At 54.5% G+C, this 24,045-nt stretch overlaps 2 protein-coding genes across 12 annotated transcripts in view; one reads left to right on the top strand and one right to left on the bottom strand.

The window, feature by feature from the left end:
- Positions 1-5,739, top strand: part of KLF8 (KLF transcription factor 8) — a 32,388-nt gene extending 26,649 nt beyond the window's left edge. For all 11 annotated transcript variants that reach the window (XM_088151710.1, XM_088151705.1, XM_088151708.1 and 8 more), the window contains one exon: positions 1,071-5,739. In XM_088151710.1, coding sequence (XP_088007836.1) covers positions 1,071-1,252 — 182 coding nt within the window. In that variant the 3' untranslated portion in view covers positions 1,253-5,739. The remainder of the gene's footprint in view (positions 1-1,070) is intronic.
- LOC103064079 (Krueppel-like factor 5) lies at positions 5,732-21,522 on the bottom strand. Its single transcript, XM_025174594.2, has 4 exons — positions 21,187-21,522; positions 12,868-13,765; positions 11,483-11,542; positions 5,732-8,915 (listed from the first exon to the last, which is right to left on the bottom strand). The coding sequence occupies exons 1-4, from the start codon at positions 21,352-21,354 to the stop codon at positions 8,737-8,739; spliced, it is 1,305 nt and encodes a 434-aa protein (XP_025030362.1). The 5' UTR covers positions 21,355-21,522; the 3' UTR covers positions 5,732-8,736.
- Between the last annotated feature and the right edge of the window lie 2,523 nt (positions 21,523-24,045).

The raw sequence follows: 24,045 nt of genomic DNA, 5'->3' as shown, positions 1-24,045 counted from the left end.
AGCCGATGCCACGCCTCTGTGCCAAAATCAGAGGTGGCTTTTCTGAACTCTTCAGCCCCCCACCCTTCATTAGCCTGCTCTGCTCTGCTCTGCTCCTGTGGGGCTGGGATTGCTGGTTCTTCCCCTAGCAACTGATTCGGTCCCTGGGATCCTCCCACACAGGTTTCCTAGCAACCTGTTCATTTTTCAGGCTGGAATCCTTTTAGTTGGGTATCCTAGCAACCCCCTCCCTGCTCAGTCCCACCTGCTCTCTGTGCACAAACGCATCCGCTGGCAGCTCTCGGGACCCTCCTGTTGCCCCTGGAATGCGAGGCAGGCTGGCACCCAGACCCACAGCCCTGGGGGTGCTCCGGGAGGCTGCCCGTGGGGCGTGCGCCTTCCCTCCCTGCTCTTGGTGCAGACCAGCCTCCTTCCTGCTGCTCCTTGGCTCCCTCCCGGCATCTGTCTGCTATTTGGCTGATCTGATTTCAAAGCACATTCTACTTCTTTGTTCCGGGGCACCTCGCAGGTGGTGGGCAGCGGTCTGGGGCAGGCCCACATGCACACGCAATCTCTGTATTTTGAAGGAGGGGGAGAAGGTGATCTTAAAAAGGCAGCCTGCTCTTTCCTTCTCCCACGATGGTTTGGTGCTGTGCAAAAGCGGGGGTGAGAGGAAGCGGTAGGTGATCCCCAGGCCAGCTGGCTGCTCCGCGTGCCAGGAGGCCGGATTCGGACTTCAGCATTTCCAGCTGAAGAGGGTTCTGTCCTCTGCCCAGGAGTTGGGGGTGGGGGTGCTGTCTGCCTGTCGGTTGGCAAGATGGACAAGTGACCTTCCCTTTCTCTGACTTTCCCCACATCAGAAGAGCGCAGTGGGGCAAGGCAGTTCGCTAGCTCTCTCAGTGGGGCTGGAGGTGGGAGTGGGGATCAGGTGGAGAACGACTGGCCCCAAGGGAGCCCAGGGGCAATGCACATCTGTGTGTACTCTCTCTCTCTGGATGGGTGGCAGGGAACCGGCTTCCAGGAGCAAAATGCGTCAAGCGTGGATTTCATAAAGAGTCCCTGATCCTATCCCCCCCACTTTCTCCCTGCAGGAGAGAAGCCCTACAGGTGCACCTGGGAGGGTTGCACCTGGAAGTTTGCTCGCTCGGACGAGCTGACCAGGCACTTCCGCAAGCACACGGGCATCAAGCCCTTCCGTTGCTCAGACTGCGACCGCAGCTTCTCGCGCTCCGACCACCTGGCTCTGCACCGCCGGAGACACATCATGATGTGAGCGGGGCAGGGGGTGGGCAGCCCGTTTCCCACCAGCCCCTGAAGCGGCGTCCCGTTGTGAGCCTTGGCGGCGAGTCGAGAGCCGTGCACCCGGAGAGCGTCCGTGCCATCCTGCAGCCCCGAGACTGGCCTGCTGTCTCTGTGGGCCGTGGAGGTTCAGAGTCTTGGGAAAATCCAGCCCTCTGGAAGCCAAGTGGGGGGCACCGGTTGCTGGAGCAGACTGCAGAGGGGCTTCTGCAGTGGGACCCAGGCAAGGAAAGCTGCCGACCCCGCGTTTCTCAGGGGGCCACAGTGCCACGCCCACGCACGGGGCTCTTCTCCACGTGGCACAGAAGCCAGGCAGCCTCCGGTTCTTTGCCGGCATTCCTTGCTCACAGCACAAAAACAGAAATCCCACACCACCAGGAAGGAACTGGTGTGCTGGGGGTGGGGGGTGGGCTTGGGGTTGATTGCTTTTAACTAAGTTTTTATGAGCGCTGGAACAAAGCCTGTAGCTGAAATTTGGCTTGGAACCCACCCTGGAGACCCCACAGGCGGGACTGATTTGCTTCTGGGACTGTGCGAAGCCGTCACTTTGCATAGCTTCCCGTCCAGCCGGGGACCGCAGCTCTCCTCTTGAGAGACGTTTTGCTGAACATTTTGAATTCAAGATCAACTTTTTTTTGGATTTTAAAACTGTATTGCATTCGGGGGAGGGGGAGAGGGAGGGGCGCCACTCCGATCAAATCGTGGCAGGGCTGAGCCCGTCCTGGCCAGCGGCTCATTTTGCCGCTCGTGGGCACGCAGAGGCCTTCTCAAAAGAGGCCCCATGTTCGGCAGGGAGGGGGCGGAGGGGCTGGGCTGGAATCAAGAAAAAAGGAAAAACTCGGGAACGCAGAACTGTGACACCCACTCAGTTAGACGGGGGTGGGGGGAGTGGTTCCTAATTCTGCCTGCAAGGTCAGAAAGGGCAAGTAAGGCAGATAAATATTTCGAACCCGGCAACCTGCACCCGGATGGCTTTCTGTGTTTTGTTGGGGTGGTTCAGCAGAAGGCGCTGTGCGGGGGCGCGCTGAGATGTTCAGAACTGTCACTTTGGGGGCAGTCAGGTTTGGAGATGATGTGCTGTGTTCCAGTTGTGTGTGTGCGTGTGCGCGCACGTGTGCATGAAAGGCTGTTGTTACTCGCTGGCCTTCGCAGCTTTGTGCTGAACGGTTGGCTCTTTGTGAGGAGGACCCAAGGCTGTGGGGTGGGGAGGGAATGAGGAGGCTTCCCCAGGATTTCCGCCTGTTGGGTGGATGTTCACCCGGGAGTTAGACGTGGGGAATGACTTCAGGTGGGACAGCAGCAAGCGTGAGGGTACCACACAGTGCTGCATTCTTGGACCCGCTGGCCCTTTTGGTGCCTTGACCTGTGTGAAGGATTAGCGCTGCCATGAGGCGTGCCAGTGTCGCCTGGCACATTAAACTACAGTGGGAACAGGAAGCCACTTTGGACTCCTGTCTGCCGGGGCTCCTCTCTGCAGCTGGCTCCAAATGTCCTTGCCAAAGCAGGACAGGATGAGCCCCCCCCGGCAGCTGTCCTTCTGGGCAACCTGTTTGTCCTTCGCAGTGGCAGCAGGATGCAGCCCTGGTCTCCTCTGGCCTGCTACCTCCGGTCCTCCTGTCGCTTCCTCTCCGGAAGAGGAGGAGGCGGCGGCGGCCTCACTGATGCTCAGCAAGCGCTCCTCGGCCCGGGGAGCGAGCCTGCCCATGGGCCACTCAGGCCTCAGCCGATTCCAAGGGGGCTTCATGTCGCTCTACGGAGTAAGCCCCCCAATATCTCTGCAGTCAGATGTCAGGCCTCATCTGGCCAGAAGCTGGAGCTCCAGGCCTCCCTTCGGGGCTGTCGCTCACTTTGTTGGTTCAGGGTGGTGTCCCTTTTCTGCCAGCAGAGGGTGCTCTTGGCTTGGCTTCTCTCCGCCAAAGGTGCCTTCTGAGCGCCCCCCCCCTCCCCCCAAAATAGGCTCTCAGTTACTGCAAGCCTCTCGGGAGGCAGGAGAGCCTGTGGGTGGAGCTGGCTGCTGGGTTGACCGGGGTCTCTGCCAGCCGGAAGAGAAGCGGGGGTCTGCAACAGACCTCTTTTGCTCTGTCCCCTCCCCCACCCCGTATGAGAAGGCCTTTAATGCGCTGCTTGCTGCCAGCTCTCATGAACGGTATCTCCAGAAGTAGGTTTTGGGAAGATCATCCCGCTGCCTTCTGCCTTGGAGGGGCATTTGACAACCGGTGGGTTAGGGGACAGGGTCTGGCAGGATTTCTCAGCCCCTTGCAGCATGGTGGGTGGTCAGATTGCCTAGCTGGTGAAGTCTTCGCTCTGATTTTCTGTTTGATCCCAGACAGACTGCAATTAAATTGCAAACGGAGTATGAGTGAGATCAGGAGCATTATAACCTTTGCAGACTGTTGCCCCAGGGCACGAGAGGACCGCCCTGCGAGGAATGCAAGGGGCTCTGGCGCAGGGCCTTTCCCCAGGGCAGGTCTGCCAGCTGCAGGGCCTGCTGGAAGGCAGGGAGGCAGCAGCGCCCTGCCTCTCGGGGCCTCCCTCGATTCCGGGGAGCAGCTACCCCGGTGGCAGTCGGAGCAGGCTTTAAGTAGCCGAGCGCCTGCCACGTCTCATGGCCTGTAGTTCTGTACTCCTCCCTATAAGTGAAATAAGCATGTTTTCTGTGCGCCATGACCTTTGGGGAGAAGGTTATCTTTGCACTATCGCATTACAGGAGCACAGCGTTGTCGCTCCCTTTTTTGAAAACAGCAGAAAAGGGGGTGGGGTGAATGCGCTCTGTGGCGAGGGGCTCCTGCTGCACTGTCCACCGAGGAAGGCAGAAGAGGGAGGCCGACATTCTCAGTCCCCACGGAGCAGTGCTGCTGCTCTGTCCTCGAGGGTCAGAAGCCACCGCAGAGGAAACGCCAGATAGTTCCCGTGGGTGCAGATCAGCCACCTGTGTCCTTCCCCCATCGAGAGCTCGCTGCCTATGCCCCATAGCTGGATGCTGTGAAACGTTGGCATACGAGGTCTTCCTCATTCATTGCCCCCATCCCTTCCCTTCCCAGCATGTCCCTATTGTCTTCTGGTTCCAACGCCTGCCCTGGGAACGCCCCGCCCCACCCCCCTGGGACAGAGATGCAGAGATGGGGCAGGAAGGCCATTCTGATTCTTGAGCAAGCTGGAGGGAGATCAGCGCCCAGCAGGCTGAGTGGGAGCCCACATGGACTCCCTCACTGTTGGGGAGGGGGAGAATCTCAGAACAGGGGGCAGACATCCCTGTAGGAGACCTTTGAAAGGGAACAGTATATACCATTCAGAGGACTATTGAACCTGAGAAAATACAAAGGGAGCTGGTTGGGAGGGGTTGCAGGAAATGTTTAACATGAGGTCCAAGCAAACGCCATCGTTGTGGCTGCAGGTCTTTTTTGCAGGATCTTGAGCTTGGGATTGTCCAGCAGAAAACCAACTGGTTAGATGCCCCCAACTTGTCAGGGATTCTTCTGCAGGCGCTGCCTGGCCAGGCTGGAACAGTCCCTGGTCCTGGGAAGGGAAGAAGGAGAAGCCCTCCCCATCTGTGTGCTTTTGGGGTGGGCCCAGGCAGGGCAGCTAGCCCAGCAGATAGAAGAGAGGCCTGGCCACACTCATGGAAGGAAGGGGGCTGTGACCAGCAGCACAAGGAGCAGGGAATGGTGGGCACGCCCCACTTTCCCTGGCGCTTGGAGGGTGGGGGGCAAATGCTCCTCCCTGGAGGCCTCCTTGCACTCCTGAGCCCAGGGCCAGGGTCCTGTCCACCCGCAGCCCCGAGGGGGACTTGGGGCCCGTCACTCTCCCTCTGCACAACCTGCCCTGCAATGTTTTCGTTGAGGGAAAAAGAGGCCTTGAACTGCGCTAAGACATCGATGCCCACCCCGTAAAGGTGCAGCAAATGCACTCCTGCAGTTAAGCTCCAGCCCCCCGGGAGGTCCGAGTCCCTCGCTCGCCCTTGACCAAAGGGGCTCTGCCGCCAGAGGGCCAATTTCAGCCAAACACAAAGGGGCGAAGCGAGCCAGGAGCCCAAGCTCACCCCTTTGCCCCCCAGGAGGGTCAGGAGGAAAGGGGGCGACTTGTTTCTCCACAGCTTTGAGGGAAAGCCATCCGTGGGGAGCGCAACGCCCGCAGGGGCCAAGGAGGCAAGACGGGCCTTTTTGTGCTTTTTATTTATTCATGAAACAAAAGATGAGGTGGCAAGTCATTTTTTTAGGCTCTCTGCCCAGATGCAGGGGATGTGGGAGAAGGGGTCCCCAGCAGGAGGAGAGGAGAGATGTGGGTCTGGGGGAAGTGGGGCAGGGAGGTGGATCTGGGCCTTTGGAAGCAGGATTACTGCCTCAGTCCTCACCCCAGGGTGTTTCACAGAGGCGTATTACGGTGACAGCAACCCTCTTCCTTCTGCCGGAGTTCATCCCTAGATCACATGCTTGAATTCAACTTACACATGTAAAAAAAGCAATATAATCCTTTAATGTTGCATACACAAAAATCTGTACAACCATCTTTCCTATACAAAGATTCCCCACTTTGGGGGGTGGGGGGTGGGAAGCAAAGAAGCCACAGGAGGTCATTTGAAGCCTTTTTCCTACCGACTGCGTCCAGCTCTTTCCTCAGCTCTGCTGACACCCCGATCTGCCTGCCTGGAAACCAGGTTTGGGGAGCTTGTGACGGATGGAGGCAGAGATTCGAGCTTCGCTGTTGCCCGGCTGGGGCAGCTTTTCTCTGGCAACCAAGAGGAGAGCTCGGGAGTCCACGGGCCTTGAGCTCCTCCAGCTTTCCAGCGACGGCAGCGTCGGATGCCTCCAGAAATGCCCCACTTCCACGCAGGGTTTCCTTTCGCTGGGTGTCCCTGAACTCTGAAGGCCTTTAGTTCATCGAGTAGCACTGAATGGCCTTGCCATGCTCACAGTGGGCAGGAGCTGAATTGCCTTTTCCAGGCAGGGGTGTGAAAGCCCCTCCTGGCTCCCTGGAGCCACGGCCGGTATGCGGGGCCAGAAACGGCTCCGGTTGCTATCGGAAGATCCTCCTCTGCCTCCTGGAACTGCCTAGTGGGCCTTTCTAGTGGGTTGCTGAGAGCACATCAACATCGCCAGCTGGTCTGGCCAAAGTGTGTGTGTGATCTCAGAGAGGAATTGTGTAGCAAGGCTGATCCACGCACTGCTGCATCAGCTGAACACAAAGACCAGTTGGGTGTTTGAGAAGTCAAAAAGTTGACTGGAAATCAATCAGTGAAGGAAGTGCCGTGAAGAAGCATTGGGGTAGCGAAACGAAGAGGGATGTTTTCAAGATGGCAACTCAGTCCAGCCCATTCGTCCAAGATGCCTCCCCAATTCCACTTACAGATGGCTTCAAATACACTTCAAAAAGGGTTGATCTGCACAGTGAAAAGTTCTGTGAGATCAGGAAGAGGAAAAGAGATTTATCTGCTGTTTTAGAGAAGGTGATTGAAAAAAGTGGTAAGAATTAAGGCAAACTTTTGCACAAGCTTGAAACTTGCTAAAGCCTTGAAAAATCTTTTTTTTTTTCTCACTTTCGCAGTTTGTCTGGTTAATTGGTTGGTTCCATAGCAACCACAGCTGTGATCCGAAACAAGCATTTTGAAATCCCATCGCTTTTTAGCTGGACATTTAGCATGTGCTTGGCTCGCTGAAATAAACGAAGCATTCATGTGGACAGAATAAATCTAGCCAAATGTAGCACTTTTTAGGCAATCATGTTCAATATTAATGTGTTATATGAAGAAGAGCACTCTTCCCCTTCTCCCTGTAAACTGCAAGGATCCATAACTGGAATGGAAAACAAGACTTCAGCCAGGACAACAGAAGCTACATTTTGGTTGGGGAATGGGCCTTGATGCAGCCAGAGAAGCAGCCGTGCCATTTGTGGGGGTTAGGAGGTGCCAGCCAGTCATTCAGAGGAGACCTGTACCAAGCTCTGACTCCAGCCACTGATATGCACACAAACGTGCAAGCAAAATTGAGGATCCCAAAGAGAAATGAGGCAACCAGGACTGACCTCTTCGTGCAGTCTGTTGCAGAAGAAGCACTAAGCTCACCCACCCATGTGCCAGCTGCTGTGCATGGCCTCTCTCACAGCCCTTCCCAGCAGAGCCAAGAACGGCTCTTGGCTATGCCAGGGTTGGTGAAAGGCTCCGGGCTAGAGTTCCCCAAGGCTGACAGAGTCTGCAGATGGGACAACGGAAGCCCAAGGGCCCCGCTGGGCAAAATCGAGGCAAAGAGGGACATGCCAACCTTGGAATCAGGCCCGCCTTTAACGCCCCCTGCTGGCTGGCTTATAAGCAGACACTGGCATGGCACCCTCGGTCAGGATCAAACACAGAGCATAAAAGGAAAGGATGTGCGGGTCACAAGAGATGGCTCATTTGGCTTTCTCCAGAGAAAGTCCCACTAAACCAAGGTGTTGGCTTCCGCAAGCAAAGGGGCTGGAGGTGGGGGGATCCTGTGGCACAGAGGGGCACCTCCCGTAGACATCCCTGTGAGGTATTAGAGCCTGGGAGCATTTGTTCTCTGTTTTGTTACTGCTGTCCTTGCTGCATCTAACTTGGAGTTTGAACCAAACTTCTCCTGTGTGTTAGAACATCCCACCGGAGTTTGGCATGGCTGTGCAACTGCGAGGTAGGGGAACCCTGGAGAGGGAGACTGACTAGGAACAGTTTCCACAGTTGCTTGAAAAATCCATAAATCTGGTGCAGCAAAGGGAAGGAGGAAGAGAGAGAGAAGTTAACGTTCTATTGCAGTCATTTTCCTCCGCTTGCCCACGGAGGGTAGATTCTCAGTGCACGTTGCAAGGCCGAGGGGACAGCCAAGGAGAGCATCTTCCACGATGCGGTCTTTCTCCCTCCGTGATCCAAACCATTTCTAACAAAGGGATTAGACTCCAAGGCAAGCAACGAAGTTATGGATACATTTTCAAGAATTTTTGGCAAAAGAAGAGAAAGAGCTCCACTTCCAGGTCTTTCTGCCAATGAGGAAGTTTTAGGTGTAAAATGTTAGGATTTTTTTTTCTTGGCTGCAGAAACACAGCAACGCCCACAATTTAACTTGCACCACTTTGATCCTTCAAGCAAGCCAAGGCCACCGATATTCCGCGTGACTTTTGGACCACAGAAGAGCCAAGAAGTGCATTTTGGACAGCAGCCCCACAGTCAATGTCTTCCTGTGGCTCCAGGCCCAGCGAGTCTGAGGGAGACGTTGGGGAAGACTCGCTGGTTTTAGGGAGGTGGAAATACATTGGCTGTTTTCTGGAGCACCACCGAGTTGTGGAGAAGCCCTTTTCTATTGCCAGCCCAGGGTTCCTTTCTGGGCATCCACAGAGTTTGTGGCGTTCAAAAAGCAAAGTTGGTGGCCTGGGGAACAGCCTTTGATCGCCACGCAGTTGTGCCGCTTATGTGCGGGGGGAGCAGGGTGGCCCTGCCGGGCGCCTGCGCTCCAGGGTCTAGTTCTGGTGCCGCTTCATGTGCAGAGCCAGGTGGTCTGAGCGGGAGAAACAGCGGCCGCAGGCCAGGCACTTGAAGGGCTTGGCTCCGGTGTGCTTGCGGTAGTGCCGGGTGAGCTCATCCGAGCGGGCAAAGCGCCAGTCACAGCCATCCCAGGTGCATCGGTAGGGCTTCTCGCCTGCAACGGAGGGAGGAAGGAGCCGTCAGACTGTCCAGACAGCTGCCGAGAGCCCCCAACCCAGCTTCCCCTGGGTGGGCTTGGGAGGATGCCCACCCACCGAAACCCCGATGACTCCAACTGGCCCTCCTCTCACTGACCGTGCCAGAGAGGAGAGAAGGCAGTGAGTGGTGGGAACCGAAAGGGCCAGGAGTTGCTAGCAGCAGAGCTGGGAATAACTAGAAAAGGAGCCCAGGAACTGGCGAAGGAAGAATAGCTGAAATTCTGCCCTTTGTTTGAAAAAGCTGGTGTTTTGTCATGAGCAGTGACACCTCCCAGATTTTGGCTGGTCCCACGTAAGAGCTACCCCAGTTCTGACACAAGTGTTCTAAAGCTGGCCCAAGAGAACATCGGGGGCGAGGTGCCAGATCAGACGCTGGCAGGACTGGGGCTGCGCGAGCCCACTGGATGCCCACAACTCCGCTGGTCTGATCCAGCCGAGGGAAGAACAGCTTGTGGCCCCCTCATCTGCTTGCTCGCAATAGGCGGCCTTGTGAGCAACTCTGTTCGGGTGTGCCTGTCTTTGACTGCTGGAGTGGAAGGTGGCATTCAAGATAACACAGACTCTGCTGTTTCCACACAGTTGCAAATTGACCCACGGTTCTTGCCCTCATTCAGATAACTAGCTGACTGCTAATAACCCAGAATACGCTGATGCGTTTTCTTTTTCAGGGACGAGTGGACTTGGGGACAATGGGGCGCTCTGTTCTTACAGAGACACCTGTTCACAGCTATGTCATTCCTTACTCTTTTACTCCCCCCGTTCCAAGGGGCTCATAGTAATGCAAAGGTCTCCCCTCCGCCCCCCCCCCTTTTATTCTCAGAGCAACCACGGATGGATGGGAATCTGAGATAGGAATTAGTGATGCCCTGAAAAAAGATCTGAATCAGAGTCCAGGTTGGACGTCTTTGCTGCCATACGTGATGGCATGTATCGTGTGTGTTCTGCGTGGCTCACTCGCGTGCGCTTTGGGAACCATGGCTGCATCCTGGCGGGCAGATGCTGCACATTCGCTCCTGTGGGTGCCAAGAAGTCCTGAACCGGATCAGGCCTGAGCAGAATTTAGCACTCTGGCCTTCAGGGAGGCAGAGCGGCACTTTGCAAATTGCAGAGCAATGTATGTGAAGCATCTTGAGAATTTTACACCCCTCCTGGGGTCATTCAGGTTTGTGCAGAACCACATTGGCAGGTTATTTTCCACCTGTGAGGATGGGGTTGGCTTTGTGAGTCAAAGCCATTGTCCCCAGGAAGGTCACACTCTGCTTCAGACAATAGCCAAGTTAGTTTCCAGATCGAAACCAAATGCTTTCCATTGTCCCCCAAAGCAGCAGCTCCTCCCAGGGCAATGTGGCAGGGCAGCCACAACAATGGCCCTGTAGCTGCTGGGCAGCTGAGGGGGTACTGAATCTCCCAAGGCAGAGGGAGCCGAGGAGACCCCCTCGCGGACTAAGGATGGCGAGCGATTCTGCCAAAGGAAACGGTTCCTTTCGGCCCTGCCCAGAAGGGCCAACGGAAGAGCCCCCTTGCACTGCCCTTCCTGGCCACAGGGGCCCTTGCGCTGCCTTGACGTCACCCATGTCGCGGGAGCTCCAGCATGCCTCTTCTGGGACACCCCCTTTAAGAGCGCAGGGCCCGCTGCAGCGCGCTCAGGACAGTCGTGGGCATTTGTCTTCCCCCGCCCCGCCCAGCAAGTTGCAGGCAGGCCAGCCCTTCTGAGGGCGGCTGGGCACCTCCTCCAGAGAAGGGGCTTTGCCACCAGCCATGACGCCTCCAAGGTCATGGAAAAGCAGGGCCCGGGGAACAGAGCAAGCACCCAGAGCTGCCCTTCCTGGCTGTTCTTCCTCTGCTGTCGTCTTGGACGGCCGTCAGCCGCTCGACGGAGTTTAGGGGGCTCACTGCTCAGCCAGGGCGGTGATCCCAGGCTGCGAGCAGCCGTGGAGCATCCTGAGAAATGTCAAGGTTAAAAGGGCCCCTTTGGAGCAGTGCAGACTTTGTGTTGCTCTTTCACCCCTTCCCCTTCACAGAGTGGGAGTGGGAACAGGGGGCTCCTGGGAAGCAAAGCCCTTCCGCTTCAACCCCAAACTATGGCTCAAAATTGTGCCACTGAGATTTGGCCCTTTTAGTGCTGAAAATGGTTTCCAGGCTGTTTTTCAGGACTGGAAGGGAAGGGGCTGCTCCCTGCTTTGTCCCTCCTTCCTCGTGAAGCAGCAGGCTGAAAGACATGGGCGGCCTCTCTGCCGGGGCACCCTCAAGTCGCCAGACGGCTTCCTGCTTCCTGCAGCCCTCCCCGCCCGTCAGAGGCAGAGCGAGAGCCCAGCCCACCCGCCACATTGCCCACCTCCTCGCTCTGCCCTTCGGCGAGAACTGAGTCTTCAGAGGCGTCCATCTGAGTTTCTGCTTTCAGCCCAAAGAACAACAGCAGTGTTCTGGAAACGGAAACGCCCTGCCCTCAGAACAAACATTCTCCCCTTGAAGACTCGGAGGGATGATTTATGCTTTGAGAAAGGATCTGCACATGTTAACCTACCAGTGTGAGTCCTCTGGTGTGCCTTCAGGTGTGAACTTTTGGTGTAAACCTTGGTGCACCCTGAGGGGAAAAAACAGAAGGAAGAGTGAATGGCTGAGGCGGGCTGCTGGCCCGTGGCCAGGACCGAAGGCTTGAGGTGGCGGTCCAGATGGGTTTTCCCCAGGGGTGTAGCCTGACGTCACTCTGTGTGTGTGTGGGGGGGGGGGGCTGGACTAGAGGGGATTGCTGCCAAAGGGCTGATGGTGTCCAGGGAAAGATCCCTCTCCACTCATCCAAACCCCTCGCGGGCCTTCTGAGAGGATCCATTCGCTTGCCAACGCATCGACTGCCTGCAGAGCCCCTGTCCTTAAGCGGTTTCAACGCCCCTCTTCCTGTGACGTCTCAGTGGCCTCCAGCGCAGCCATTCAGAGGACGTTGTGTCTTCCATCTATCCCTCTTGGGTGAAATGTTGTGGAAAGGAGGAGGATGGAAGAAGCAGTGGAGAAACAGGAAGATAACCGGGGGTGGGGGGGCGTGATAGTTCATTGTTAGGCATAGAGTAGCTACAAGGCTTTGGGTGTTCTGCTCTCTGCTTCTCTCTGTCCTTTCTTCCTCATTTCTAAAGCTCTAATTAGGATGCTGGAGTACGGTCTTCACTTGAAAATACCAGAAGGCAACCCCACCCCCCACCCCGCATTAAACTTGTGCTGCCCTGCACATTTTCCAGGATTTTTGTTGCTTTAAGGAGGAAGCGCCTGGATTCAAAGACTGGGCAAAGGGCTAGGAGGTTTCTCTGCCCTTTATGGACCAGGAAGTAATCATGATCTAGGAGTGCATGACAGACCGTTCCCAGGCAGGGATCTTGTCACAGAGGGTCCCATCCTCACAGGGAAGAGTCTGAAAGGGCCAGTTAAAATACCACCGTAGTGAAAACTGCCCTCCTGTGATTTTTGAGTTTCTGTTCCTCTTGCTAAGTGCCTAAGAAGAACGGAGGCTCCCTGCTGGGGAAGGTGGAGTTAATGGGCAGGAAACATAACCCTGGGGGCTTCCGAGGACTGGAGGCACAGAGGCCTTTGCTTCTGAGGTCAGCCAGGGCAGCTAGGGTCCTTCAGGTGCTCCCGCCTGGTTTTAAGCCATCCCGCGGGGCGCTCTGATCAGATGGTGGCGATTTTGCTGCCAGGCATCGATAGCTACCCTTTGAACAGCACACAATGCACCTGACTATGTGTGTCCAACTCCCTCGCGTCTCATCCCGCTGCTACAAGAATTGAATTTGTGGTTAAGGGACACACAATTTGCTGGGTTTGCCCTGAGAAGGTCAAAATATGCTCCCGTCTCAACTGCACTGACACCAGTTGTGCCCATGTGGGTTTTGCAGCCAGAGCGGAAGGTTGCCAGGCTCCTACCAGGATAATCACAGTGGTGGATCCTTCTCTTCTCCAGTTCTGGGTTGTTCCGCCGGTTGTACTTGGGCGTCTGCAGGATGAGGTGTCCCTGTGTGATGGCCCCGAGGGTGCTGGGCACAGAGGCGATCTGGCCCGGGGTGGCTTGCTTCAGTTCGAACGTGGCCTCATAGGGGGGCGGAGGCGAAATGGTGTTGAGGGGTGTGGGCTGGTTCTCGGGGCTGCCAGGCTGGGAGTTGGGGGGCGAAGGGGGCAGGCTCACTGCTGGGACAGGGTAGAACTCCTCCGGCACATTGAAGCCACTGAGGCCTTGGGAGGGTGCCGGGAAAGATTTGAGCTGCCCCGCTGGTCGCAGAGGCCGGGGAAGGGCTCTGGAGTCCAGCACAGAGCTGCCGGTGGACATGGCCACCCCATGGATGCTGCTGGTGGCTGTGGTGCCGCAGGTGGAATGGGCCACGGTCGCCACGTCCCCCGGCAGCTGGTAAAGCAGGCCCGGCTGCGGGCTGACCGAATGGGGGATTTCAGGGCACGGGAGCTCTTGCTTGACAAAGATGCTGCTTGTGGCCACGGACTGTGGCACACTGAAGACACTAGTGAAGTCCGGCAGGGTCTGAGTCACCCCGGTGCTGGCTGGGCAGGTCTGGGCAAAGCAGGTGCCTGGTTCCATTTTGATCTGGGGAAAGGGCGCAAGGGACTTGGCGGGCCGGTAGATCCCCGTGCGCAAGTGCGTGGTATTCGGAAGGATCACGTTGATGTTGACGCTGTACGGTGCAGATGGAGGCTTTTCAGTGGAAAAATACTCGTCCACCACGGAGGCACTTTCTCGGCGATACTTCTTGTCTGCTGCCATTGGTGCAGGGGGCATTTGGCCAGAGAGGTACTTGTCCATTTCGGTCCGTGCCTGTGTGGAAATCAGAAGAGGAACGAACGGTGAGGAGAGAAAGGCCTGAGATCTGTGCACGGCCCAGCACCCCCTGCCCCCACCAGGTGCCCCGTGGCAACATTTATCCTTCATGAATTTGCGTGATCTTCCCCAGAAGCCCCAGTGTTGGCAGCCATCTCTGTCCCTTCTTGTGTTAATCGTTGCGCCCTCAAGCAAAGTCAGCAGGCAGCCTAACAGCTCCACTCACAGAAAGCCCTTCTGCGACCGAAGCGTGCCGTGAGATTCCTGCGGAAGCCGCATCCAGGAAGACCTGCGTCCGATGCCGAGGAAGCGTCTCGGGGTCACCGAATGCCTGACTGGGAGCCAGCGCAGGCGTCCCAAGGACGGCTGTTTTACAGCTATAGCTGTCCTCCCTTGCCTTCCCTGGCCTACAAGCCCAGGGAAAGTCAGCTTTGTTAGGGGAGCGGAAGACAGGCTGGGTTTGTGCGATGGCTGCTCTGCTGCCAGCTTCCCCTTTTCCTCTCTAGCCCTGAGGAAAAACTGTTTTCCTTGGAACGGCCTCTCCATTACCAGCTTCCTAGTGTGGTCTCAGGCCCTTCCAGGCAGTTATTTTTAAACTCAGGAGCAAATACCTGCTAGGCAGTACCAGGAAACTACCCAGAGGCTTGCATGCCATGCGTTCCTGAATGAAGGCATGCCCTGCTTGCTCACCTATGACAGCAAGCTTCGAGGGCCCCAGCCACATGACGCCTCCAAATGCACCTACAGCAAGGGGAGCTGGGGAGCACCAGGCTGAGGAAGGCGGCCAGCCCCTCTCGTTCGGGCTTCCTCGTCTCCTGCAGCCATCCTTCCTGAGGGCCGGGCTTTGTCGGCCACATCCAGGCCGTGGGATGCCAGCCTTCTCCACGGAGGAGGTGGCCTGCGTCCATCCCTTCCTGGGTAGATTGGCATTTGATTATAAAGGCTGCGGAGTAGATTCCCTTCGTGCCCCAAAAGGAGCCCGGGGGTCTGCAAGCAGCAGGAACTACTTGGGAGGACGCCGCCTCCTCCCTCAGCTGTGTCCCTGTTGGAAGAACCTTAGTCCAGTCCAGAAAAGCTCTTTTTACAACCTGCCGTCAGCAGGAAAAACAGCCCCTCTTTTCATAGGGGCGCCTAACTTGCTCTCATGCAAGCCAACAGATTCCAATTCAGGACGGGTCAAGAGCGAGGCTTTTATCAGTCGGTGCTGGCTTTGGGCGTTCAGCGAGAGAGTCGGTTCTCCTCTAGACACGAACACACGCAAGCGTCGCGCTTGGGCTGGCGAGTGCCTAGGGCCTGACCGGCAGCAGCAGGACTGATGGCGCAACGGGCAGGGCAGGCTGCGCAGAGGGTGGAAAGCTTGGCTCAGGGTCAAGCACCTCCAGTAGGGTAAGTCTGCTTTGGCTGCGTTAGCCTCCAAAATCTGATGCAAAAGCCTCCGTCCAGTCCTGAGAACGGGGGCCGTCTCTCAGGTTCCTGGGTGGCCCATGATTTACAGGAATCCCCCAGGTCACGTTTGGCTTTAATTCTTTTGTCTAGGGTTTTAATATATGCTTTTTACTGACTTGTAATGTTTAAAAAAAATTAATTCAATTGTCTTCCAGAGCTTCCTAAATAGTTACAATTGGCTACAAGTTTACCGTATGTATAAACAATAACACTTTTAGGAAAAAAGATACGCATAAAAGGAAAAACCAAAACAAAGCTAACTGAAAACAAAAAGGAAACTAGATAACCCCTCCCACCCCAAAAAAGCAGAAAAACCATCCATTAAACCGAAACGAAAGAAGAAATTAACATTTAAAAATCCATTAATAAAAAGCAAAGTTCAATTTTCAAAATGTCACAACTGTTCTACAATGCCAAAATCTTAATATTTTGTTTATATAAAGCCATTACGATTCCATTTTTAAGGAGTAAAGTGAGCCCAGAAGACATGGAAATGTGTGGTCTGATCTTCCTCTCTGCTGAAGCAAAGCCAGTTCAAAGCCTGAAGGGGGGGGGGGGCTGGCATGGGTCTCCCTCTTTTGGGAAGAATCCCCCCGTTGCTGCCCCTCTGGGGCCGCGGGTGCGAGGGTGCCAGTTCAACACCTTGCACCCAGCAACCTCCCTGGCCAAACATTCCTGGGGGATTATCCCGCATAATAGGAGATCACAGCCTTTGCCCCCCTGAATGAGGCAGGCGCAGCAGATGGCCACAGAGCAAGGTACGCTCCTGGAGGCAGGGAGGGGCGGAGGAAGAGGCTCCTGTAATAACTTCCACGGAGTCAGAAGCCCCCCCCCCCAAACGTAGGCACACGTGTGCCAGGAGCAGCATTTCCAATCTCTAAAAAAGGTACTTAAACAGATTTGGAGGAAAAGCCTTGATTAAAAAATCCATCAATCTCTTTGTCTGCATTCCTTCAAAAGAGACTGGATTTAAATAGAAAGCACTTATACTTTTGTTTGGCTCAATGTCAATCTTTATTGTCTCTCTAGTAAAAAATTGACCAGAGTCAATATTTGCTTCTCTGATCATTCAGTCTTGGTATTGACCTCAGGATTGGCCCGGGCCTGGCTTCGAGCCAGTCCTTCTCCTAGAATTCTCTGGGGTGCACACTGGGGCAAGAGGGGCGCCCGGCCTGGTCCAGGGAGAGCCCCCAGACCCTAACCAGTGATGCCCGAGGTGCCAGGCAGAGATACCACACAGCCCTCTTCCAGTTTCCTTGTTTTCCACGGAGGAAGACGTCTGTTCTGCCACCGAGCGTTTCGCTGACAGATCAGGAAGTAAGCCTCAACAATAGATGGGGCCCAACTTATCCCAGTTCTCTCAAGTTGCAAACGTTGTGTCAGGTTCCTGTCTGATGACGTCAGCAGGGTGCTCAGTGGAAGTTTATGGGCAGCGGTGGCAGTGCCACTCCTTTGGGCCTGGCAACGCCCACTCCAGGCTGCTCTTCCTGGGGCACCACCTGGCGTCTAGCCAGAAACCATGGGGGGACGTGGATGCCATGAGCCACAAGCCCGCCTTCCCGAAACCAGACCTGGGCCCTCCAGCTGGAAAAGCTCTCCAGTTGGGATTGAGGGGGTTATAGTTCAGCTCCTCTGAGCGAGGCAAAGTGGATCAGGCGGATGATCAGCCGGATCTCCCTTGCAATCTCAGGTAACTACAGGTCACCCAGCCCTCTCACTTCGCAGGCGAAAGCTATCTGGCTCTCTGAAATCATCCTACCGCCCCGTCCCCAAAAGAAGTAGATGCCCATGTGTCCTGATGCAGAATGACACACAAGGAGATAAAAGGACCCAGGAAACCAGACAACAAAGGGGGTGTGCGTTGCAGGGCCCCGATCCCTCCCTTGCCACCACTGCTGCAGACATGGAGAAGACTCTAGGGACCAGCTGGCATTTGCTGAATCGCTTCCTACAAGGAAACAGAGCAGGCTTGCTTCCTCAACTTGTGTGGTGTTTCAGTGAAATCAGTCAGCAACCAAAATGGCACCGGGTTGATCTTTGCATTAGATCGCCCAAATTTCATTTCAGAACTTTTCATAACCATTGGCAATCTAGAATTTGATAAGCTTTTATCCTGTCTTATTCAATTGTGGTTCTTGTTGTAATCAACAATCTGAAAAATGCTTCATTCTTTTGATTTCACATTTAGGTTTTTGACAGGTCTTTTCTGGTTGGAGGAATAAACATTGCTCTGGGGAGGGAAGGTCAGATAAGGGAGATTTCACAGCCACCACAAATGTGGGATCTTGGTGAGTCAAGTCACCACAGCAACTTTCGCTCAGATCGGTGCAAGGCTACCTTTTCACAGACAAGCAAGGTAAGGTCCCAGGATCCAGCCAGGGAACAGAAAATCTTGCTGACTGCAAATCCATACTCCCTGACAACACCCACCGTGGACCCCTGTCCTCTCTCTCAGTCTACCTCTTGGGTATCTGTATGTCCACCTGGTCAAACGTCCACTCAACCTTGAAGTAAACTTGCCAACTGGTCTTAGATGGAGCTCAAAATCCTGACAACATTAATAATCCTGGGGGATACCATACTATGTGTAGTATAAGAACAAGGGTATACAGTATGTCTATCAGGACTGGGTGAGAAAATGTACTTCTTTGCTACAGGCCACATCTGTTTTGAAGATAATATTTCCAGAACTGTTTGAATGGGCCAACAAATCATGAAGTAGCGTGTCTGTGACCAAATTATGAACCCATGTTTATTCAGTATCAGGCACCCAGTTCACTTGGCACGTTTTCCCTTCAATGGAAGGCCTGCAAGGATCCTCCTGCACCGTATCTCCCGACAGTGCAGGAACCTGTCCGGGGGGCTTCTTCTGGGATGAAGTGTGGCCCAGCCATGTGGTTGCTGGAAGGAGGAACAAGCCGAAGACACTTGAAATCTCCTGTGGAAACCTGAGGCACCAACTGCCTTCGATCGAGCTACACCACTGGCCCATTACTCCAGCCTGCGCTTACGGGCTGACAGCAGCTTCTGAACAGAAAGCGTTTTGTTAACATTTGGCCCCCAAGGGCCCTTTCCCTGCACACGGCGCCTGGGACTCGGAGAGCATGGGCCGCCTCTCCTCCCGACGGAGCTGAAGAGCAGCCCTTCTGTCGGGGCCATCTCTTCCCAGGAACCATGAGGAAGGCTGATTCAGTGCAGGGTTAGGGCAGGCCTGGATTCACCGCAGAGTGCTGCGCAGTGCTCTGAGGCAACTCCGGCTTGGTTAGCCATAGTTCTAGTTGCCTGATCCTGAGTGCAAGTTTCCGATAAAATAGTTTGTTTTGCAAAAGAGTAGGATGAACTTGTTGGGACAAAGGAAGGCGATCTAAGGCAGAACTCTGCCCAGTATGGAGATTGGAGAGGGGGAGGGAGGAGCTCAAAGTGATACCCTTTGAGTTTCAAAAGTGGGAAGTTGAGCTGGAGGCTGGAAATACATTTGTTCCAGGGAGTTTCCAGAAGACATACTTTGATGACCTTTGTAAGGGAAAAGGCAGCTGCCAGCCGCCCAAGTCACCTTGTCTGACAAGTAAAACCAAGTCTTCGGTTCACAGATCAAAAGAGCAAGAGAACCTGGCCAGATCTCAGCTCTGAAAGATGCTCCAGATTGCGCATTCCAGGAAACCCCAGGAACCAGCCATAAAGGCAGGCAGGAGCCAAGGCCTCCATCCTGCTTGCTAGCACCCTACTAACCTAGGGGAGTCCTTTAACTGCCCCTCGCCCCATTCGGGAATGAAGAAGAATATGGGCCCACTCAGGATCAATCGGGCCGTACAAACTGGCATGATTAAAAGTATTTCTCAAATGGTGGCTAGGACGGTAGTCTGGGATATTACAGTGTTGATGAGGTAGTCACAGAGACAGATGTTCCCCTCCATAAATTCCAGAATAAGAGGTATTCTGATTCTTTAAGAGGGGAGGGCACAGACCGGTGTGACCTAAATGTTACGAATGCAAGAGTGCTCATGATTTCTCAGAGCTGCCTTCCCGCCAAATGTCAAGAGGACCCCCTTGCTTGCCAGGGCACCTCTTCGCACCTCCTCCTCAGCATTCTTTACTGAAGACCCGCTGTGCTCTCTGCCAACAAGATGGCGCCAGGAAGCCTTGCACTTGAGGTTAATCATTAGCTAGTTTGTTGGGCCGATTGAGCAAGAGAAAATGGAGGGAGGGTTGGCATGAAAAAGAATGCTCTCAGGGTGGGAATTTTATACCTCTGCAAATGGGAAACTGAAGGGGCAATTCTCTTGAAATCAAAATTTCCTTTGATGTTATGCAAACAGAAGAGAAATTTCAGTATCGCTGGAGAAGTGGACCCATTTCTGTCCTCCTCTGGAACAGTTTGTCCGAGAAGGCCCCTTAAGGAGGTCAGCCAATTCTGTCTCCCAGATGGCCCCCACTGAAGACGGATCCTTGGGGGGGGGTAAGCCAGCTGCCTCTCCTCTTCTGCACTCATGTCAATAATTTATGATGAGCAAGTTACAGCAGTTGGCTCCTTCCGAGAAGCCCTGTCTGGCTCCTTGGATCCAGGTCATAAAACCAGGGTGAATAAGCAGACTGGCTTGAGAGGGCAAGGTCCCCATGATAGGGTTCCACTTGGTATCTGCCACCGCATGGCAAGCGGACAGTATGTGGGGCAAGGGAGTTTCTCTGTCATGGAAACGTGTCCGTGGGGCTGGGAAGATCTTCCCGTCGTCGTGGTCACCTGCAGGCCACATAAGCGCTGACCCTGAATCCCAGGAACCCTTTCTGAGGTCAGCTGATTTCTGCTGCAGTTCCTGCCTTGCGCTTCATAGCGTGGGCTGCTGCTGACACTGCCTAGACCACGAAGGGGCGGACGGGCCAACCCCTGGGGCCTCCAAGCACTGGTGAGCAAAGCACCGAGGAGAACCACCTCCCTGCCATAAGAGGACCTCTTGCTTTGAATTGGCTTGAAAAGAGGGCCGAAGAAGAGCTCCCTCCCTCCCTCCCTCCCTCCCTCCCCTCCACAAATGCCAGGCCACCAGGTTCAGCAGCCGAGGAGATAGTCTCTCACACATGCACAACGGCACGGCCTTCTTCCTGCCTTTGGCCTGGCCCTATAAAGCACGAGGCTGCCTGTGCGTTTCTTTCACAGATTGGGAGGAACGAGCCACCAGCATCTTTTGCCTGGTGCCAGAGTGACTATGCGCAGCAGCGTGCCAGTTGGGTTTGCCTCCACCTCCATCTCGCAGGGTGGGGGGGCACGGAGCTGGGGAATCTCAAGGAGAATTCCATTCTAGTGATTTCCAAAAACAACAGCCCAGACGGCAAGAATGGCACGTAGTCTCCGCAGGCCCTTTGGAGCAGGGTTTTCGCTCTTCTGGCTCAGAAACTCCCTGCAGGCACCTGGCCAGAGAGCCTGGCTCTTCCTAAGGAAAGACGCGCCGCCCTTCCCAGAGCACGAAATAAAACCACCCCAAGGGACTTGGGGAGGCTTCCTTGACTTTGCTTGTTCCCAAAGACAACAGCACCTCTAGAAACTTTATACCTGGCACCGCTGAACAAGGCAAAGTCAGACGCCGCATTTCTCAAAATCAAAGCTTTCGGTTTTCTCAGCTGCTTGTTTCAGTCCATCAGAAGTTGATCTGTCGCCCACTTGTACACAAAAAATGATTTGCATTTCGCTCCAGGCCAAATCCAGATCCAGCATAAATTCTGGCAAACCGCATTCATTTCCAACAGACTAAAGTCTTCAGTGACTTTTCTGCCTTATACCCACCCCAAACCCTTAATCAGAGGGAAAAGAAGGATATGGTTGATTTCGAAACTTGTTGATAACTGATCTCATCCACCTTTCCAATTAAAGCAACGCTATCAACTTCCTAGAAAGAATGTTTTTCCTGCCCATCCCAAATGCAACATTATTTTTCGTTGGACCCCTATCCAGAACTTCGGGTGCCGTTCAACACTCCTCTTACCTGTGCCGAATCCTGCTGATTCTCCAAGATTCGTATGGGCGGCTTGATGTCTTCAAAGACGGCCATGTCGTCACTGGATTCCCTAGCCATCGTAACGGGCTTCAAGGGCATAAAGGCTGTACTTTCATCTGAAATTGGGGAGCTTAAGACAAGCCCACTCCCACTCATCCTGTTGGCGTGCCCCCTCCCACCTTGCTGAGTTGCGAAACCCAGATCAGAGAGGAAAAACAAGTTTTGGGACGGGGCAACAATCAGACGTTCCGCAGCATGCCTGCCTGCTGTTCCTGATCTTGAGGAATCCAGGTGCTCTGTAGCCTTAAGAATCCCAATCTGTTTCAGAAAATCTTCACCTGTCCTGGAGTGGGAGGTACTCCAACCTGGCAAGCGTCTGCGGCAGGCCTCCCCAGCCAATCGGGGAGGCAGCGAGCACCACTCCGGCCAATGGCAGAGCCAAGAGCCTCTTCCTTCAGGCAACGCAAGACGCAGTGCCTAGTGGAGGACGAGCCAGACGGACTGCTGGTGTTGTGGCCACCAGCCATGTTGCAGGGAGGGAAGAGGGCAAGGGGTGCCGAGGGTGCCTGCCAGGGGCTTCCAGGAGGAGAGGCTCGGCTGCAGGGGCTAGAGCGTTTGCAAACCACCACCGCCCTCTGGCTTGTCCGGACCACCTCGCCATCATCCGGGCCTTGCCTGCCCAGCCCAACTGCTCGTGCCAGCCCTAGAGTTGGCGCGAAGGGCGCGGGGCCTTTCAAAGGTCTTCTCCTGAGCCAGAGCGCATTCCGAAATTTCCTTTGCAAAATCCTTTCCCTGCACTAGAGAAGCAAGGCACCCGTGGACGGAGCGCCTGATGCCACGAGGAGTGGGACATGCGAGGAGTGGAACACGCGAGGAGGTGTTTGGCTCCCTGTAGGGGTCTTTCTAGAGGCGGGCGGGCAGCCAGACCGGCCTGGGGCACTGGCCCTTGGGTTTGGGCTGGGCGCTCTTGGCTTCCTGAGAGCTACTTTCATCTGTCTGGCCCCAAATCTGAGCTCCCTTCCTTGCTTCCCATGTCTGCCTCACTGTCCATCAGTGGGCAAGACCAATGGCCGTCCCCAAACCAAGAATTCCTCCTCTTCCTTCACGGCAAGCAGCCCGTTGCCCTTGATGTCTCTGGCCAGGGCCTCACCGTTTCAGGGGCCAATTCTGCCATGCAGAGAAATCAGGGTACAAAAAGGCAGAGGTCCCTGCCCTCCGAAGAACCTCAGCGCAAGAAGGAGTGCCTTTCAGCAGCCCTGAAAAAAGGCCTGGTTCCGAAATTAACTGACAAATCCCAGAAAAAGTCCATGTTTCAAAATGCGAACAATTGTGGATTTTGGGGTTGTTACAAGCGTTTGTTTAGCTCTTATCTAGTTGCTGTTTTGCACAGGAGTAGCCAAGGATAAAAACTCATTGTATGTGCAAGGACAAAGAAGAGAGGAATTGAAAACAGACTTTTATATGATGAGGGTAACCAGCCTTAAAGTGCAGTGGGACCCCAATAGGCTTTTTTTAGTAAAATCTGGGATTGATTCATAGGCCTTGTGATTTACTTTAAAGCCCTTGTCTGATTTTCAGTTTGGAAATCCAGATCTCTCTATCACTGCCTATCATTGGGGAAAATAAAGAATACATATGCGTATACATATACATATACATATATCATACACATACACGTCTATACGGAACGGCTTGAAATGCTCAGGAATAACCATTAACGGGGGAAGAACGGTACTGAATTTCAGACAGATAAGAGCGGGGCTGGGGGATGGACCTGTAAACAATTTAAAAGGAAATTGTTTACAGACATTCTTCATTTCTTAGTCAAGCTGGATGAAATCAGCAGACCAAGCTTTCCCTTCTGAGGGAGGGGATTAATCTGGCCAAATTTCATAGACATCTGGGCAGAACCAGCTTTCCAATCTGAGGTTTTCAGTGCGTTTCTTCTCAGCAGTTGCTCGGAGAGTGCAACGCGACTGTGGAGGAGGAACAATCCTGTGCAAGGAACTGGTACAACGTCAGAAAGGAAGGCAGGAGGTAGAGACTTCTGATCCAGTAGAACGCCTGAGGGCCTTTGGTGTGCCTTCTGCTCACCTGGCACCACACTGCAGGGTATGTGTGGCTGGTGAAGGTGGAACCAATGCTGGCGTTGAAGAGCGTCAGAGCCCCGGTTCGGAAAAGGCCTGGCAGGGCGAGCTCGGCCCCAGCCTGGAACATCCTGGAATTCAGGCATCCCCAGCAGGCAACCGCTCAGCCTCTGTCTCCTCTCTACGTCAACCATTGCATTGTCACGCTGCTCTGAATGGCAGAGACGAGAGACCAGGGCTCACCCTCTGAGGTTCTGCCAAAGCAAATTCTCTTTCCTTTCCTTGGGTGAGAGAGTAGTAAAAGTCTGAATATGGTGGGATTGCAGAGTAGGTGTCCGTACCAGTGAGATCCACAGCAGTCTTAACATCTGCCCAAGATGGCCAGCTGCTGTTCCTACCTCCTTCAACGCAACGTCACATCCTCTGGAGTACTTCCTCCAGTGGAGGAAGACTATTTTTCCGACCACCCTTGGCGGATAGAGGAAATTGAAGTATAGCGACTCAGACCACCCGTCAGCTGTAATTGGGGGTCGTCCAATGGACAAAGATCTTCTGGTGCAGTTTTGCCTCTTCCAGCATGCTAAGTCTATACCTTTTGGCATTCGCCTCTCACCAATTCCTGCTGGCTGAACTGGGATCTTCCAAAGGGTTGGCTTCTTTGGCACTCCAGCTGCACGGATAACTGGCGCTACAGGCCCTCCTCAGCAGAGGAGGCAGACCTGCACATTCCCTTAGAAAAGAAGAAGAACACCAGTCAGAG

The sequence above is a fragment of the Python bivittatus genome, unplaced genomic scaffold (genome assembly GCF_059951505.1).
Source record: "Python bivittatus isolate LINGU-HERP-01145 unplaced genomic scaffold, Pbiv_v1 ctg000670_np1212, whole genome shotgun sequence".
Lineage (NCBI taxonomy): Eukaryota > Metazoa > Chordata > Lepidosauria > Squamata > Pythonidae > Python > Python bivittatus.
Note: the sequence above shows the minus strand (reverse complement) of the source record. Positions and strands in the feature narration are given on the sequence as shown.